Source organism: Pleurodeles waltl, chromosome 6 (genome assembly GCF_031143425.1).
Source record: "Pleurodeles waltl isolate 20211129_DDA chromosome 6, aPleWal1.hap1.20221129, whole genome shotgun sequence".
NCBI lineage: Eukaryota > Metazoa > Chordata > Amphibia > Caudata > Salamandridae > Pleurodeles > Pleurodeles waltl.
In genome coordinates this window covers 757,455,527-757,472,583 of record NC_090445.1, presented here as the reverse complement: position 1 = coordinate 757,472,583, position 17,057 = coordinate 757,455,527, and the positions used below count along the sequence as shown (strand labels likewise).

Genomic DNA, 17,057 nt, shown 5'->3' with positions numbered 1-17,057 from the left:
TGTGTGAGTGGTGTGTGGAGTGATAAGTGTGCTGATATGTAGTGGGGTGTTGTGTGAGGTGCGTGGAAGTTATGTGGGTGATGGTGTTGTGTGCAGTAGTAATATGCGCCTTATGGATATTATGACTCATTTATGCATGCATACTAAAGTGACAGAAATTGATGAGCTAGATTATCCTTGTCTTTTCCTATCAACGTATTCTATGGTTCTGTTTTATGCTATGTCTTTCAGTGCCAGCTCCTCCGTTAAGGCAGACGAGCGTCACCCGACTGCTCTCTCAGCAGTGCAGACACACCTTCTTTTGAATCAGAACCTTAACTTCACCAGCAACACCAAAGTATAGTAAACACAATTGCAGACACTGAAAACAAAGCCAAAACTTGTATTATGTGGGTGGTGGCTATCCTGACGGACACCAGCAGGAAGGAGGAGAGGTGGGCACTGGAAGAGCGCATCTCAGTTTGGCTGGCTGTCTTAGGACGGCCAAACCGACATGCGCACTTAGATTACTCCTACCCGAGTTGTGTTGCACAGCCAGGTGGAGAACAGACACAGACTTCCCAGACCGAACCAGTCCACTCAGACCAATCCTGGTGCTTTTCTCATGTTGGGTAATAGTATTACCAGCTTGAGAGCAGTGTCTGTATTGGCTCAGGGGAGTTTGGGAGCCTGTGCACTGGCCCATGGACTGCCAGGAGTCAACAGGAGCAGAGGAGCAGAAGAGCGCCAAGGTCGTGGCCGGCAGTGAAGTACTTTTGTATTTTTTATTTTCCCCCTGTGCTGCACAACCACTTTTCTTCAACAGCAGCCACCACTGATCTCTTTTTTACACAGCATACATATCAAATGAATTACCTTCAGGATGAATCCAAGCTCCATATTTGTGGAAAGTTAGCGTTGACTTAATGTCACATATTTTGCCGCTAAGGCGGTGCTAACTTAACTCCATATCTATATTTTGACGCTAGACCCGTCTAGCATAAAAATATTGGAGTTAGCAACATTTTTAGGAAGCACCAACCCACCTTGTGTTTCATTGCGACAATGAGATGCAAGGTAGGCGATCCCTCCCTAAAAATGACGCTAGCCCCCCAGTGCCATATATACCTCCCGATGCTGAAATGATGCGCACCTAGGAGGCGGACCTAAATAAGGGCACTAAGCCCAATCAGCGTCATTATTTACCGCCTGGTCACACCAGGCGTTAAAGCGATGGCAGGGCCATTTCCATGGGGAAACGCCATGGAATGGGCACATAGATGCCCACACCAACCGCCAGCATCACCACCACTCACACCATAGGGGCACTACTGGAGGGGGGAGCCCATCACAGGTAAGTGTATGTGTATGCGTGTGGTGCGCCACTGGCACTGGGTATGTTGGGCTTGTCCTGGGGACACTGGTCCCCTGCGGTGGGCATTGGTGTTGTGGCAATGACCCCTGTCTATATTTGGCTGCTTGTGTATGAAAAAATGATGGTAGGCTGACTAACGGTAGATATTTTGCTGCTAATCAGCCTACCATCATTTTTGACCCATTAGCGCCATTTCCCCTAACGCCATCCATCACTGGCTAGCGTCTTTTTTTGAGACGCTAACCATTCTTTAGTGCCACTGTGCATCTTTTTTTAAATATGGCACACTGATGGCGTTAGGGAATGTTGTTACTTTGCGTTAATAAAAATGACGCACATCTATGGCAGTGCAGTTGTGCGTCATTTGTCATAAATATTGGCCCAAGTGTTTTAAATAGGAATTTTCAACCAATGAAGTCAAGCACTCTTTTGGAGTCTAACCATGGCTCTAGGAACTCTGTCTAAGGCTTTATGTTACAATATTGTATACAAAAATAGTGTCTGATATAAATATTGTGTTCTAAATATTATTTATAGATATATTGGAAGTAGATTTTCTATTGTGGACTAGAAAGCAGCGATATTTTGATTACGATTTTCTTGTTATAGACTCTATCTAATGATATACTAACCATGTTGAGAAATAAATGTCTGAAATTATTGTTGGCTCACCACTGTGGGATGCAGCCTATCTGTGTGAACTATTACTAAAACTACCCCTTATGAAACAAATAAAAGGATTTTACTTACAATTCCAGTCATAAGACTGATCATTGATAATGGTCTATTAGAGGTCCATAGCTGGGATAGTTTGCTTGTGTTGGGAAGTCCCACAATGGTGGTTTTACTCTTTGTCCATGGTAAAAAGCCTACCTTGCATTATTTGTTGTATGATTCCAATAGCTTAAGCATTGGCAGAAGGTGAAATATTGGTTGACATCCAGCTGTGTGCATGCTTGGTGTTGTTTACCCTCTCATTGGCTTAATAGCGCCTTCGTTTTTAGGTTGAGCATAGCAGTGCGCAAGCGCTGCTTTTCCGACGTGTTGGTATGTATCTGGGCTTTTACCCACGCCCACCGCACGTCCTTCACTATAGCTCATTTATGGGCTTGCCTTTTAAAAATCATTTCTTTTCGTTGGAAAATGTTTTACATTTGTCCTTCCTTGGGGCGATTTAGTTGCTGCCTTGGTCGTCGACCCTGTTATATGGATAATTGAACTTTTGCAGATAACTTTGACTGAGCAAACTTCTTTTTCCTTTTGTGTCTCTCCTTGGTGCTCACGCTCATGGCGGTGGTGGCACTTTGAATCAACTCGCTTATGTGAACTGTTTTACTTTTTATTTTGCATTTTGTGTGTAAAGAAAAGCCCAGTTAGGAATTTACAACGCTAATAGCTCTAACTCAAGCAAACGCGAGACCCATTGCATTACAAATGCTTGTTTGTTATTGACACAGCTTCCTCCAGTGGTGCGTTGTCTCCTACTGTCAATCACCCAGAAAGATACACATTTCCAGCACCAGCTGTGGCCTGCCTTTAATTTGAACAGCATAGAGCTCCTTATCATTTTGCGACAAAGTTCCCATGAGATAGAAATTGGAGAGGGTAACCCGAGCCAGTGCAGTTCAGCCTTATTTGACAAAACATCACACACATAACCTCTTGAATTTAGCGAGGTTTCAATATGTGCTGCATGGGCAGCTCAGATGGAGAACCTCATACTCTGCAAATGTTAGCCATCTACCTTGAGCCTATGTTTGCTGATAGCATTCTTTCTGGGGAACTGTTAGCCACACACAATCACCCATAGCCATAATATTCTAACTGTCACCTTTTATTCTACAAATGCATTACAGCACAAATTACAAAATAACTGGACAAAACAGTTGTTAGGCAACTACAGTTAATTCATATTGGACACTGCTTTCAGTTATTTCTTACTGCATACATGTGATGTGGAACAAAGTAACATTAACTTTTTTCTATATGGAACTTGGTACTGCACTTTGTCAACGTCCTACCACTTCAAGCAACAGGTTCATATTGTAAGGGTGAATAGCTGAGTTTGTCCTGCCTACATTCAAACCTATCACACACACACACACACCCACACACAAAACCACGTCCTACTTATATATACGAACACAGATCCTACATATATATATATATATATATATATATATATATATATATATACACACACACAAACACACACACACACACACACACAGACACACTCACTCTATCTTTATCACTCTTCATCTCTCTCTCTCACTCGCTCTCTGTCTCTCTCTTATTTCTCAGCAGAAGTATTCAAATGCATTGGGCAATCCAATCCTTTCACGTGAAGTAGTCTGTGTTAGTAATTTATTAGGCCTCTACAGAAATCTAGTAAAGTTCCATGTAGGAAAGTGCCACTGTTGGCATGGTTACCCCCCCACCATTACCACATTTTGCCTAGTGTTGATGCCAACTTTGATCAAAAGTGTGTTGGGATCCTAATAACCAGACCCCTGCAGCAGTGTTCTTTCCCAAAAACTGTACCTTTGTTTCCACAATTGGCACAACCATGGCACACAGTTAAGTCTTGTGTAAAAGGTACCCATGGTGCCAAGGGCCCTGTGGCCAGGGAAGGTCCCTAAGGGCCGCAGCATGTATTATGCCACCCTAGGGGACCTCTCACCAAGTACAGTGCCTTGCAGCTTGTGTGTGCTGCTGGGAAGACAAAGGCAAAGTCGACATGGCACTCCTCTCAGGGTGCCATGCCCACAAACCACTGCCTATGGCAGAGGTAAGTCACCCCTCTAGCATCCCTTACAGTGTTAAGGCAGGGTGCACTAAACCACAGGTGAGGACTTAGCTGCATGAGCAACATGCCCCTACATTGTCTAAGTCCATTTTTAGACATTGTAAGTGCAGTGTATCCATATTGAGCACATGGTCTGTGAGTTTGTCATTACGAACTCCATAGCTCCATAATGGCTTCACTGAATACTGGGAAGTTTGGTATCAAACTTCTCAGCACAATAAACTCATGCCAGTGTGTGAAAGATGCACACAGTGGGCATCTTAGAGATGTCCCCTGTATGTTAGCCAAACTGTTAGTGTAGGACTGACCGGTCTGTAACAGCCTGCCACTTTCAGACATGTTTCTGACCACATGGGGTGAAAAGCATTTGTGCACTCTGTGGTCAGAAACAAAGCCTGTCCTGGGTGGAGGTGCTTCACACCTCCCCCCGACAGGAACTGTAACACCTGGTGGTGAGCCTCAAAAGCTCAAGCCTCGGATTACAGTGCCCCAGGGCACTTCAGGTAGTGGAGCTGTCCGCCCCCGGACAAAGCCCCACTTTTGGTGGCAAGACTGGTGGGAAAATTAGGTAAAACAGGGAGGAGTGACCACCCCAGCCAGGACCACCCCAAAGGTGTCCAGAGCTGAGGTGACTCCCCCCGCAGAATCCTCCATCTTGGTTTGGAGTACAGGGACCAATAGGATTAAGTTTGTGCCCCCCTCCCCTGAGTGAGTGGGCACAAGGAGGGTGTAGCCACCCTCAGGGACAGTAGCCATTGACGACTGCCCTCTGACCCCTAAAACATCCCTAAACTAGGATTTAAGGGCCTCCCTGAACCCAGCTCACGAGATTCCTGGTGACCTAACAAGAAGAAGAAGGACTGCTTAGCTAAAAAGCACAGCAGTGAAGAAGGAAGACGACAACTGATTTGGCCCCAGCCCTACCGGCCTGTCTCCTACTTCAAAGAACCTGCAAAAGAGCAGTGACGTATCCAGCGGGACTAGCGATCTCTGCCAAGCTCCAGAGGACTGCCCTGCACCCAAAAGGACCAAGAACTCCTGTGGACAGCGGCCCTGTCCAAGAAGAAACCAACAACCACCTCACTCCGAATGTGTGAGTCCTAACCACTCTGCACCCGATGCCCACGGCCCGTGTCCAGGTGGCCCAACCAGCTAGAGAGGATCCCCAAGCAATTTCGAGCACGTGCCCACCCTGGGTTGACCTCTCCACCCCTTCACGACAATGCCTTCAGAGGAAAACCCGAGGACCCCCCCCTGACCGCGAAAGCTCCGGATGAAGATATCTGACACAAAAGGACCCACCCAAACTGAGGTGTCCGCCCGCCGGCCTAGAGGGAAGCTCCTAATGGGTTTGGAGGGGTGAAGAAAGAAGACAAAGAGGCATGACTGACCACTAGCAAGCAAGGACTGAAACTAACAAATGATATTGCTGGAAGCCCACATAAGAAGTATACTTAAAAGTACACAAGAGGTTGTACGTTTACGCTCAACCTAAAAAGCCTATGGCAAGTCAGCAAGAACCTGGACTTGGAAGAAGGCTTATTTCACATTGGTGTGAATTGTAGCAGTAAACACAAGTTCCGAGCAGAATTTCATTACACCAACATACTCTGGTGTAATTTCTGACACTTCACAATACGCTTGTACCTTGAAATGCCTGAAATTACACCATTAAGCCAGGTTACATAATTGAGACTGCATTCAGGGTATATCCTATTGTGGGGACAAGGGAGAACAAAAACAAACTGAAGGCGTGCAGCTGTTGTTTGAGTAGTGTACAACATTGAGCTTTTTTTGCATAAACTATATTCTTGCTTCAAAATGGATCTGCAGATTAATTTCGTCCTAAAAAGTGGTACAAAATGGCAAAATCAGAACGTCGCATAATAACACGATTTCATCTATTTTATGGGGGCATTTTGCGTAATTTCTGCAACAGGAATTACGCAGATTTTACCCAGGACTAGTAAACACTGTTGTAAGAATACTGAGCGGCACACTTACATTTTATAAAGCCAGTTCACAATCATAATTATAGCTAAGAAGCTAAAAAGGAATCAGGACTCATTAACCCAATGCTTCATTTGTAAATAAGAACGTGCCGGTGCCTAAAGCCCTCCTCTTAAACCTGCGGCTGCTACAATTAAATGTGTGAACATGGAATACTGAGGCAGCTTAATCCTGAAGAGATCTCGGGCCTTTTCAATCCATTTACAGCCACTCCCTGCCTCTTCAGCTCACTCCTGCAACTTTCTGCTTTCTCCCTTTGTGATGCTTTTTCGTTTTTCTCCTCCGTATTTCCCATATGTGTTTTTTGCCCGCAGTAAATGCTTGAGGCAGAAAGATAAGTGCCGGCCCTAAAAAAAAAAGTGCCGGTGCCCTGCATCAGAAACAATAAGCACAATTTAGGCACTGGGTTAACCTAGTTCAAAGGAGAGAAAGACAAAGAATGCATCCTTCTGGGTATGTGAGAATAGAGGACTGAAGCTGAATCAAGAATTCTTCAAGACATCTGTAAAAAACGTCTCAAAAGCTAAGAAGCAATAAAGTCTGAAAGCAGAATCCTGTGGGACATTCTAGTGTGATGGCAGAATGGGAGTATCCTGATATTTCTCCTGAAAGCTGTTCTGTAATACAGACCATTTGATTATACAGTAGTAACGAATGACAGAAAGCAATTTTTACAGTTCTTTAATTGTTTATTATGTTTTTCCCATAAGTGTCAATAAAAGTCTAAATGTATGCTTTATTCTTCTGCAGGTATGGGTGCTCGCAGTGGTAGTGACAAAGATGCCAAAGATATTCAGCATTGTTTTCAGAACTTGGGATTTCAGGTTGTGGTGAAAAATGATCAGACCTGTGAGAAAATGGAAGGACTACTGGAGAAAGGTAGGAATTATATTTCTTCAAGGATTTTTACAAGGACCATCAAAGGTGTTTAATTCAAATGAATGCTTAAGAACGTGTTTAAATCTGGTTTATTAAGTTCAGAAGTCTGCAAGGATTTTGAAGATATTTCTATTTACAACATTTTTGGGGAAAATCCTTGAAAGAGACTTCTATTTCTGTACGTTTCATATAGAAGATAACATATGGATTATGAATTCAATAAATTTTTTTATAGAATGTAAGAATTAACTAAATTGAATTATTTTTATACACATACGTATGTACACTGACTCCATAATCTCCAAGCGCCTACTATCTTCACCCTGATAGTAGGCACTTTGCAGATGCCTAATATCAGAGTAAACTGGACTCATAAATTATAAGGCTTTTAATTACCAGCCTTATGTGCGAGGAGTGGCACATAAGGTGGGAATTCATCTACAGTGAACCCAACCAATGATAAAATAATGTTGGGGGAAGGAGTGGGCACCAATGCAGCCAGTGATTCTTAAATGTGGCTGTAGTTGCTGCATCAGACGTTACTACATGAGTGAGGGAGTGATACAAGCAAGCCTGACTTTCAATAGTGTAGTTTGAAAGATTTTACACCAAGAAGATTTTGATAAAAACAGGGGAAAAGCATGCATTTTACCATACACTGTTTCCAGGAATTTCTAAAGGGATAATAAAATGTTTTGAACCTGCTAACGCAGTAAATCCTAACTATTTAGTCCGGACAGACTAGGAAGCGGATTTTATCCCCTACGTTGATGGACCAAACCCAGTTTGCTTTAAAGATAACGTCATTATATAAACGCCATAAACAATTTATAACAAACATATAATAATCTATTAGTACTCCAATAACCACACCAATTTATTAAAAAGTTAAACATTTAGGCCCTCATTACAACCCTGGCGGTAAATCCCGCTGACCGCCATGCTGACGGCCACCAATATACCGTGTCCGCAGCGGAAATCCGCTACGGGTATTTTGACCCACACTTAGAAACCTCCACTATACAGACACCCAAACAAGTCCGCCACACCAAAGGTCAGTGATAAACTGGCGGTACCAAAACCCACACCGTTACACCAACAGGAATACGCCCACACTATCACGACCCAAGAATCAATACAGCGGTCATTCAACCGCGGTAATCCATTGGCGGTACACATCGCCACGCTCAAAATACACACACATTTACAAAACACAACCACATTGGACAATTCAAAATACACACACCTGATACACATACACACATCACACTCACACCACTATAAAACACACACCCACATTACCCACAACCCCTTACAATGACATTTTTGGAAGAAGTAGAGAGACAGAAAAGCTATGACAACATCAGCATCCAGAGGCACACAACGGCATCACTCATACACCATCCACGCACCTCAAAGAACACACCCCAACACATCACCCCACACATCACATCAGCCATCACCTCATACATCACCCACACCACATCATGGCACCCCAAAGACAACCCAGGTTTTCAGAGGAGGAGCTCAGGGTCATGGTGGAGGAAATCATCCAGGTAGAGCCACAGCTATTCGGATCACAAGTGCAGCAGACCTCCATTGCAAGGAAGATGGAGCTATGGCGGAGAATTGTCGACAGAGTCAACGCAGTGGGACAGCATCCAAGAACACAGGATAACATCAGGAAGAGGTGGATCGACCTACGGGGAAAGGTACGTTCCGTGGTATCCAGACACCAGGTAGCCGCACAGAGGACTGGCGGTGGACCCCCACCTCCTCCCTCTCAACTAACAACATGGGAGGCGCAAGTCTTGGCGATCATGTGTCCTGAGGGCCTCGCAGGAGTAGCAGGAGGACTGGACTCTGGTAAGTCAAAGCTTTACTACTGTATCCCCCACCCTACCTGCATGCCATCACAAACATCTACCCCTACCCTCACACCCATCACCCCAACACCTCACAGATACCCCACTATCTCAACCCACACATCCCAATACCAAGCCCTGCATGTGACAACAATGCCTGGACACCCATCACAGACCTGCATGGACACCCATCACCACAGCTTGTCCAAGGGAGAGACTCACCCAGGACATACAATCACCACTCACACAAGGGCCATGGCGATAATGCAAGCACAGTAGTAGAGGGAAACACACCCATTGCACACAATGGCACACACAGATACAATAACAATGCATTTACACCCCAACAGGACCCCTACACAACGTCACTGGACAGGAGGTGCCAACTATATCCAGTCTCCCCACAGAAGAGGCCCACAGTGACGACACCAGCTCTGCAGGCCTGGATCAAGATGACCAGCCCGACCCATCAGGGACCTCTGGACAGTCGGTTCCCCTGCCACAGTCCCAAGCCACCACAGAACCTCCCCCCTCAGGAAACACCACCACAGCACCCACCCAGTGGGCCCACGCCACTGTCCCCAGGACATGTCAATCAGCAGTGTGTCCACCACTACAGGGACCCCAGGCAAACCCACTAACACAGGACGATCAGGGACCTGGGATCAGTGGCAGTGGGCACACGGTTTAGGGGACAGAGGCACAGAATAACAGGGAAACTGGGAGGACTGCTGTGCGACAGGAAGAGGAAAGGCCCAGGGAACCCACTCTCCACAAGACACTCTCTAACATCATTGCAGCATACCACCATTCCCAGGAGACCATGGGCACGGTACTGGCCAAGTTTCAGAAGACCCAGCGCCTGCAGGAGGAACAGTACCTGGGGATCAGGGAGGACTTGAAGTCCATTAACACCACCCTGGTCACCATTGCAGGGGTGCTGGCAGACATGGCCAACACCATGAGGGAGACACTGGCATACCACTGGGCCCCTAACACCAGCCTGAACGATGAACAGCCTTCCACGTCCGCTGGCGCTAATGGACAGGAGGCCCAGCTACAGAAACAACAGGCCACCAGCACCCCACCCCCTGCAGAAGGAGAACCACCCCGTAAATGGTCCCTGCGATCCAGGCAGAAGACAGAGAACATTGCCAAGACCCCTGCCAGGAAATGAGACTCTCCTGATTGTCACCCTCCTGTCCCACTATGTCACCGTGACCACCTTGAACTGCCATTACTCCCCTTCCTATGCCCCATTGCACAATGCACCTGTGATACAAAGAGACTGGACTCTACCATGGATATTCCTCCACCATCACCCCAGCCCATTGCACATCCCCCTCTACTTAAATAAACACCCTTTGAATACAAAACAATCTGGAGTCCGTCTGTACTTTCACCAATGTACTATTACAACCTCCTTACAACTGTAAATGTTCATTTGCACATACCAAAGTATGACAGTTGTTGGGCAGCAGTAAACATAGCAGAAGGCAGAATGTGGTACCCAGATCTGTGAAAAGGAAAGCCAAAGTGAACTGTCAGGGTCCATACACAGAGGTAAAAAGGCAGACTTATACAATGTCTTACAGTAGTCAGATATGAGATAAGCAGTGCCAGTCTCCTACCTGTGTCTCACTCGAAGTACTGCATGATGATGTTGTTTCGGTTGTCAATATCTTCTTCCTCTGCCTCCTCTTCCTCACTGTCCACAGGCTCAACAGCTGCCACAATACCATCATCAGGGCCATCCTCCTGCAGAAAAGGCACCTGGCGTCGCAATGCGAGGTTGTACAACATGCAGCATGCCACGATTATCTGGCACACCTTCTTGGGTGAGTAGTATAGGGAGCCACCTGTTACGTGGAGGCACAGGAATCTGGCCTTCAGGAGGCCGAGAGTCCGCTCAATAATCCTCCTAGTTCGCCCATGTGCCTCATTGTAGCATTCCCCTGCCCTTGTCCTGGCATTCCTCACTGGGGTCAGTAGCCATGAGAGGTTGGGGTAACCAGAGTCACCTGTAAATGTCGAGGGATATCTGTTAGACATACACCAACCCTTAGGGACTACCACATACCCAGACACCTATCCATACTGTGTGGGGACCTTGGGCTCACCTATGAGCCACACCTGGTGCCTCTGGAGTTGGCCCATCACATAAGGGATGCTGCTATTCCACAAAATGTAAGCGTCATGCACAGACCTAGGATACTTGGCATTCACATGAGAGATGCACTGGTCTGCCAAATACACCATCTGCACATTCATTGAATGGTAGCTTTTACGATTTCTGTACACCTGTTCATTCCTACGGGGGGGGGGACAAATGCCACATGTGTACCATCAATGGCACTAATGATGTTGGGGATATGTCCCAGGGCATAGAAGTCAGCTTTCACTGTGAGCAAATCCTCCACCTGGGGGAAAACGATGTAGCTGCGCATGTGTTTCAGCAGGGCAGATAACACTCTGGACAACACGTTAGAGAACATTGGCTGAGACATCCCTGATGCCACGGCCACTGTTGTTTGAAAGGAACCACTGGCCAGGAAATGGAGCACTGACAGGACCTGTAGTAGAGTGGGGATACCTGTGGGATGGCGGATATCTGACATCAGGTCTGGCTCCAGTTGGGCACACAGTTCTTGGAGTGTGGCACGATCAAGTCTCTAGGTGATAATGATGTGTCTGTCTTCCATTGTCGACAGGTCCACCAGGGGTCTGTACACCGGAGGATGACGCCATCTCATCATCTGCCCCAGCGGATGGGCCCTATGGAGGAGAATGGTGAGCAGAGGGTCATGTACCACATAGGTTGCACAAGGGTTTTTGCACTAATGTGATTAAATCGGTGTGTGGTGTTGTCTATCCGTATTTGTGCCCAAATGTGTTGTGACGCAGTTAGGTGCCCTGCCATGTGCCACCCTGAAATGGCAGCTGCCTGACCTGTAAGGAGGGACAAGGGGAAATGAGGTAACTGCGCTGGCGTTGTGCAGCATCGCGGTAGGCGGTTGAAGACCGCCGCGCAATTCAGCATTGGTTATCATTGGGCCCTATGGGTTCCAGGAGCCAATGACGATGTACACCGGCGGTCACGGTACACACCGCCACGGACGTGACCACCATTTTCTATCTGTTCACTTACTTGATACATGACCTTCAACAGGAGAGGACCTACACTGACAGTGCTGCTGTGACCTCAGTCTGGAAGCGACAATGGCTGATGGAAGATAAATGTTGGAGGGGAGCTGAGGCCTGCATGTGAGGATGATGAGTGTATATGTGTCAGGGCATGGGTGGGAAGTGGTGGGCAATGAGTATGATGAACCGGATGGGGGAGTAGTTTCCTTTCCTCCTGTACCTTTCCTCTAGGTCAGCAGCCACCAGAAGAAGGGTATTTGGCGTGCCATCGCCAAGGAAGTGCGGACCCTTGGGGTCTATCATAGATGGAGCACCCACTGCCGCAAGAGATGGGAGGACCTGCGCCACTGGAGCAAGAAGACGGCGGAGGCCCAGCTGGAGATGGCCTCTCAACGTGGAAGGGGTGCCCGTTGCACCATGACCCCACAATGTTCCAGATCCTGGCGGTGGCATATCCGGAGTTGGATGGGCGCTTGAGGGCATCACAGCAGCCACAAGCGGGTGAGTACAGTCTCATTAAGCTGACTCTGCGCACTTTACGAGGTGTCTGGGTGGGGAATGTGGGCTGTGGGTTCCCCTAGGCCAGGGCAAACTTGCTAGGGTAGGTCCCTTGTTAGGCAGGCTCTGTGGCACTCCAACCCCAATAGTGGTAGTGGCCATCTACAACTAGTCAGGCTCCTGTGGGTTCCAGGTGTGCAGAAAATGGGGTTAGGCATAGTCCACCATGGGCAGGTGATTTTCCTGCAAACTGTTAGTGCATGGCCTAGTGCATAGGGCTGCTCCCTGTGTGTTGTGTCCGCCAACAGTAGTGGTGTTGCTGGCATTGACCATGTGTCTCCTCTGTCTTTCCCCCCCTTTTTGTTTTGTCACCCTGTCCTTGAGTGCATTAGCATCATCTGGCAGAGGAACAGTGGCACCGGAGCAGGAGGGAGCTGCAACCCACATGGCCCAGAAGGGTCGGAAGGCACCAGCGGGACGGAGGGCGAGGGGAGCTCCACGACGGGGACAGGAGGGAGCACCAGCGACAACAACTCCTCTTCTGATGGGAGCTCCCTTGCAGTGGCGGCCACCTCTGTGACCACCGCAACAACAGGTACAGCTGCCACCCCCACTACCAGCACCGCCTTCCCAGCAGCTTGTCAGCGCGTTTACGTGCCCGCTTACCCAGGAGGGTGGGCATCTCCTTCGCCCCAGGCACCTCAGGACCTGCCCCAGTCAGCCCTGCTGCCCTCAGTGAGGAGGCTATTGACCTCCTGAGATCCCTCACTGTTGGGCAGTCAACCATTTTGAATGCCATGCAGGGTGTCGAGAGGCATTTGCAGCAAACAAATGCATACCTGGAGGGCATTCATTCTGGAATGGCAGCCCAACAGAGAGCATTTCAGGCTCTGGCCTCAGCACTGATGGCAGCCATTGTCCCTGTGTCCAGCCTCCCCCCTACAACATCCACTACCCAGACCCAATCCCCTCTACCTCAGCCTATCCCAAGCACACCACCAGACCAGCATGCACACACATAAGCACATGAAAGTGGGTCAGGCAAACATAAGCACCACACATCCCACAGGCACTCACACAAACACCATACCCATGCAGACCCACCAGCATCCACTGCCTCCTCTGTATCCCCCTCCTCCACGTCCTCACCACCCTCCATGTCTCGTCTCCACTCCCACCTGCATGCACTACATCCTTAGCCACTACCTCCATTAACAGCACGCCCATCACTACACACCGCTCACGTGCACTCACCACTCCCACTACCATTCACACGTCCCCTGTGTCCTCTCCCAGTGTGTCTGTGAGCCCTCCTCTCAAAGTACACAAACGCCAGCACACACCCACTCAACAGCCATCCACCTCACAACAGCCTCCAACCCATGCACCTTCACCCAAACTCAGCAGATGTACACCTCCGACAACCACTACCTCTTCCTCCACTCCCAAACCCCCTCCACCTTCCCGTCCTAGTGTGTCAAAAAAACTTTTCCTGGCTAACATTGACCTCTTCCCTCCCTCCGATCCCCCCCGTCATTCTCCTAGGACCAGGTTGTCTAGAGCCCAGACCAGCACCTCAGCCATCAAATCGTCGTCCACTGTGGTCCCTGCAAGTCCGGGAGGATCGAAGGGGGCACCCATCAGGGCTGCCAGTGTGCCACCTACTGAAGCCAAGGACCACCCTATTTCGCAACCTGCCAAGGTAAAGTAGGGGCCAGCATGCAGGAGAGAAAAGCAGCACCACCCACCCAGCAGAGCCTCATACAGAACCAAAGAGGACAGTGCCAAGGTCCCAGCAGGGACTTCCAAGGTGGGGAAGGGACACACGAGCAAAGAAGAGTCACCTCAGGGCACGAAGCCTCCGGGTGAGGGACTGGTGACCCCCATTTCTCAAGACAGGCCAGCAACTGGTACCGCGGTGAGCACCGCCTCAACGAAGGACACCTGCACCGCCACCTGCACAGCAGCTGCCACAACTACAGTCACCAACATCCCCAGTGGGTAGCCTTCCGAGGCTGCAGGAGACGGCCTGGTGTCTCCCTCCACTACTGCAAACACCTGCACCACGGGCACCACCAGCAGCATCTCCGCTGCAGACACCGCCACAGCCACTGCCACCTGCCCCGCGACATGCCCAGCCAGTGCCACTATAGCAGACATCAGCATCATCCCCAGTGGGCAGTCGTCCGAGGCTGCAGGAGACGGTCTGGTGTCGCCCTCCACTACTGCAGACACATACACCACGGGCAGCATCTCCGCTCAGACACCGTCGCAGCCACCGCAACCTACCCCGCGACGTGCCCAGCCAGTGCCACTACAGCAGACATCAGCATCATCCCAGTGGGCAGCCGTCCGAGGCTGCAGGAGATGTCCTGGACCCTGCACACACTACATGAGGCACCACCACCAGCACTGGCAGTACCAGCAGTTTGCAGCCTAAGTTGTCGCAAGGTGGAGTGTGGCTCTGCCTCCATGGAGTATCATGCTACCTGTCACCGGAAATTCTTGTGGCTCAGACACCCAGGTGAGGGAATGGGAACTGCCACACCCCTGGTGCTGCAACACTGGGCACCAAGCCCCCTCCAGAACCAGTGGAGAAAAGCATCCACTAACCCAGTCCTTGGCAGGATGAAGCACTATGGGCACCAAGCCTCCTCCAGAACCAGTGGAGAAAAGCAATCACTAGCCCAGTCCTTGGCAAGATGAAGCACTCTGGGCACAAAGCCCCCCCCCCCAGAACCAGTAGAAGACGCCACCCACTAGAGAGACTGTGGCTTTGCACTACCCAGGACCAAGCAGTGGGCAAACCACCCACTTGAGAGACTGTGGCTTTGCACTCCCCAGGAGCAAGCAGTGGGCAAACCACCCACTTGAGAGACTTGAGAGACTGTGGCTTTGCACTCCCCAGGACCAAGCAGTCAGCAAACCACCCACTTGAGAGACTTGAGAGACTGTGGCTTTGCACTCCCCAGGACCAAGCAGTGGGCAAACCACCCACTTGAAAGACTGTGGCTTTGCATTCCCCAGGAGCAAGCAGTGGGCATGGAGCCCCCTCGAGGAGCAGTGGCATAGTCCCATCATCCGGCTGAGCTGCCCCCCTCCCCTTCCCCATGAGGTGCCTGTTTTTTTTCAACCTGATGCCCCTGCAGTGTTCTCTCCGTTTTGATGCAGGTGTCATGTGTGAGCTTCGCCCATTCTTTTTGGGACCAATTTAATTGGGACATTTAATGGGACAGTGTACGGACTTGTTTACTTGCTGTTAATATTTGTATATACTGATGATTTAAAGTTATCTTGGTCTATCTGATTGTTCGAATATTACACTTGTTAAACTCATTTCATTTGGTCCTTGCGTTCTTCCAGGGGGTGACGGGGTGTATCTGTGATGTGATTGGATATGTGTGTGTGTGTTGTGGGTTGGGGGTGCGGGTGTTGCGTGCGCGTGTCACACTCTTTTCCCTCCTCCCCTCCCTGGTGTGCTAGGTGCAGTACTCACCGTCGTCGTCGTCACCGCCGTCTTTCATGTTCCTGGTAGATGAGGAGGTAGACCAGCATCGGCAGGACCTGTAACTCGGGCTCCATGGCGTCCTGGTTTTTCGCTGACTGTCGAGAGGTGAGTGGTTTCCCTTCTGTGTACTGTTTCCACTGTGCTTTTGATGGCGTTGGTACCGCCCCGGAAAAGCGGGCGGATTGGTGCCTTGTAATAGTGTGGGCGGTACATTGTCTTCCGCCTGTCTGTTGGCGGTTACCGCCACGGTGTTTGTTTCTACCGCCCTGGCAGTCGGAGTGTTAAAGTGGCTGTCTGTGTTGGCACTTTCCACCATGGACGCAATTCCATTTTTTTTGCCGCCGGACTGTTGGCGGTATAACCGCCGCTTTATCACCTACCACCAGGGTAGTAATGAGGGCCTTATTTCCCTATATTAGCAATGCTAATGTCATAAAAATCATTCTCACGCTCAAATGATACATATACAGAAACAACAATGGCTGACTTAATGTGCGCATGAATCTAAGTTCAATCAATGCAAACAAACACAATATTTCAATGGTTATTATACAAAACTGTAGCAATAGAATCTAAACAAGAGAAATTGATCAATTGAATACATTTGAATTAGTAAAAGAAAGACATCAATAACCATCCAAGAATATGAGAATAATACCTCATTAACCACTAATAAGGATCAACATGTTGGGCTTCATGTGAAAAGAATTTAGTAACATAAATTTAGGAAAAATATCTAGCTAAGGAACTATCCAAAATAGCAGCAGTATTATATTATCAGCAGTTGGTACCTGAAAAACAAAAGACAAACAACAATATGCATTTCATACAATTACCCAATCATTAAGTTATTCAGCAACAACATCTACATCATCAAGGGACAGCAACATCAGACATCAGGATCGGAACAGGATCGGAACAGGAACAACATGAGGGGTGTGATTTAGATTTTGGACTTTAAGATTACTAAACCTTCAAAGCATTTCTTCA

General features: G+C 48.6%; 1 protein-coding gene across 1 annotated transcript in view; it reads left to right on the top strand.

The window, feature by feature from the left end:
* LOC138300243 (caspase-7-like) overlaps positions 1-17,057 on the top strand; it is a 304,287-nt gene that overhangs the window by 72,749 nt on the left and 214,481 nt on the right. Inside the window, exon 4 of the mRNA XM_069239328.1 lies at positions 6,924-7,052. Within this exon, the coding sequence (XP_069095429.1) occupies positions 6,924-7,052 (129 nt within the window). The remainder of the gene's footprint in view (positions 1-6,923; positions 7,053-17,057) is intronic.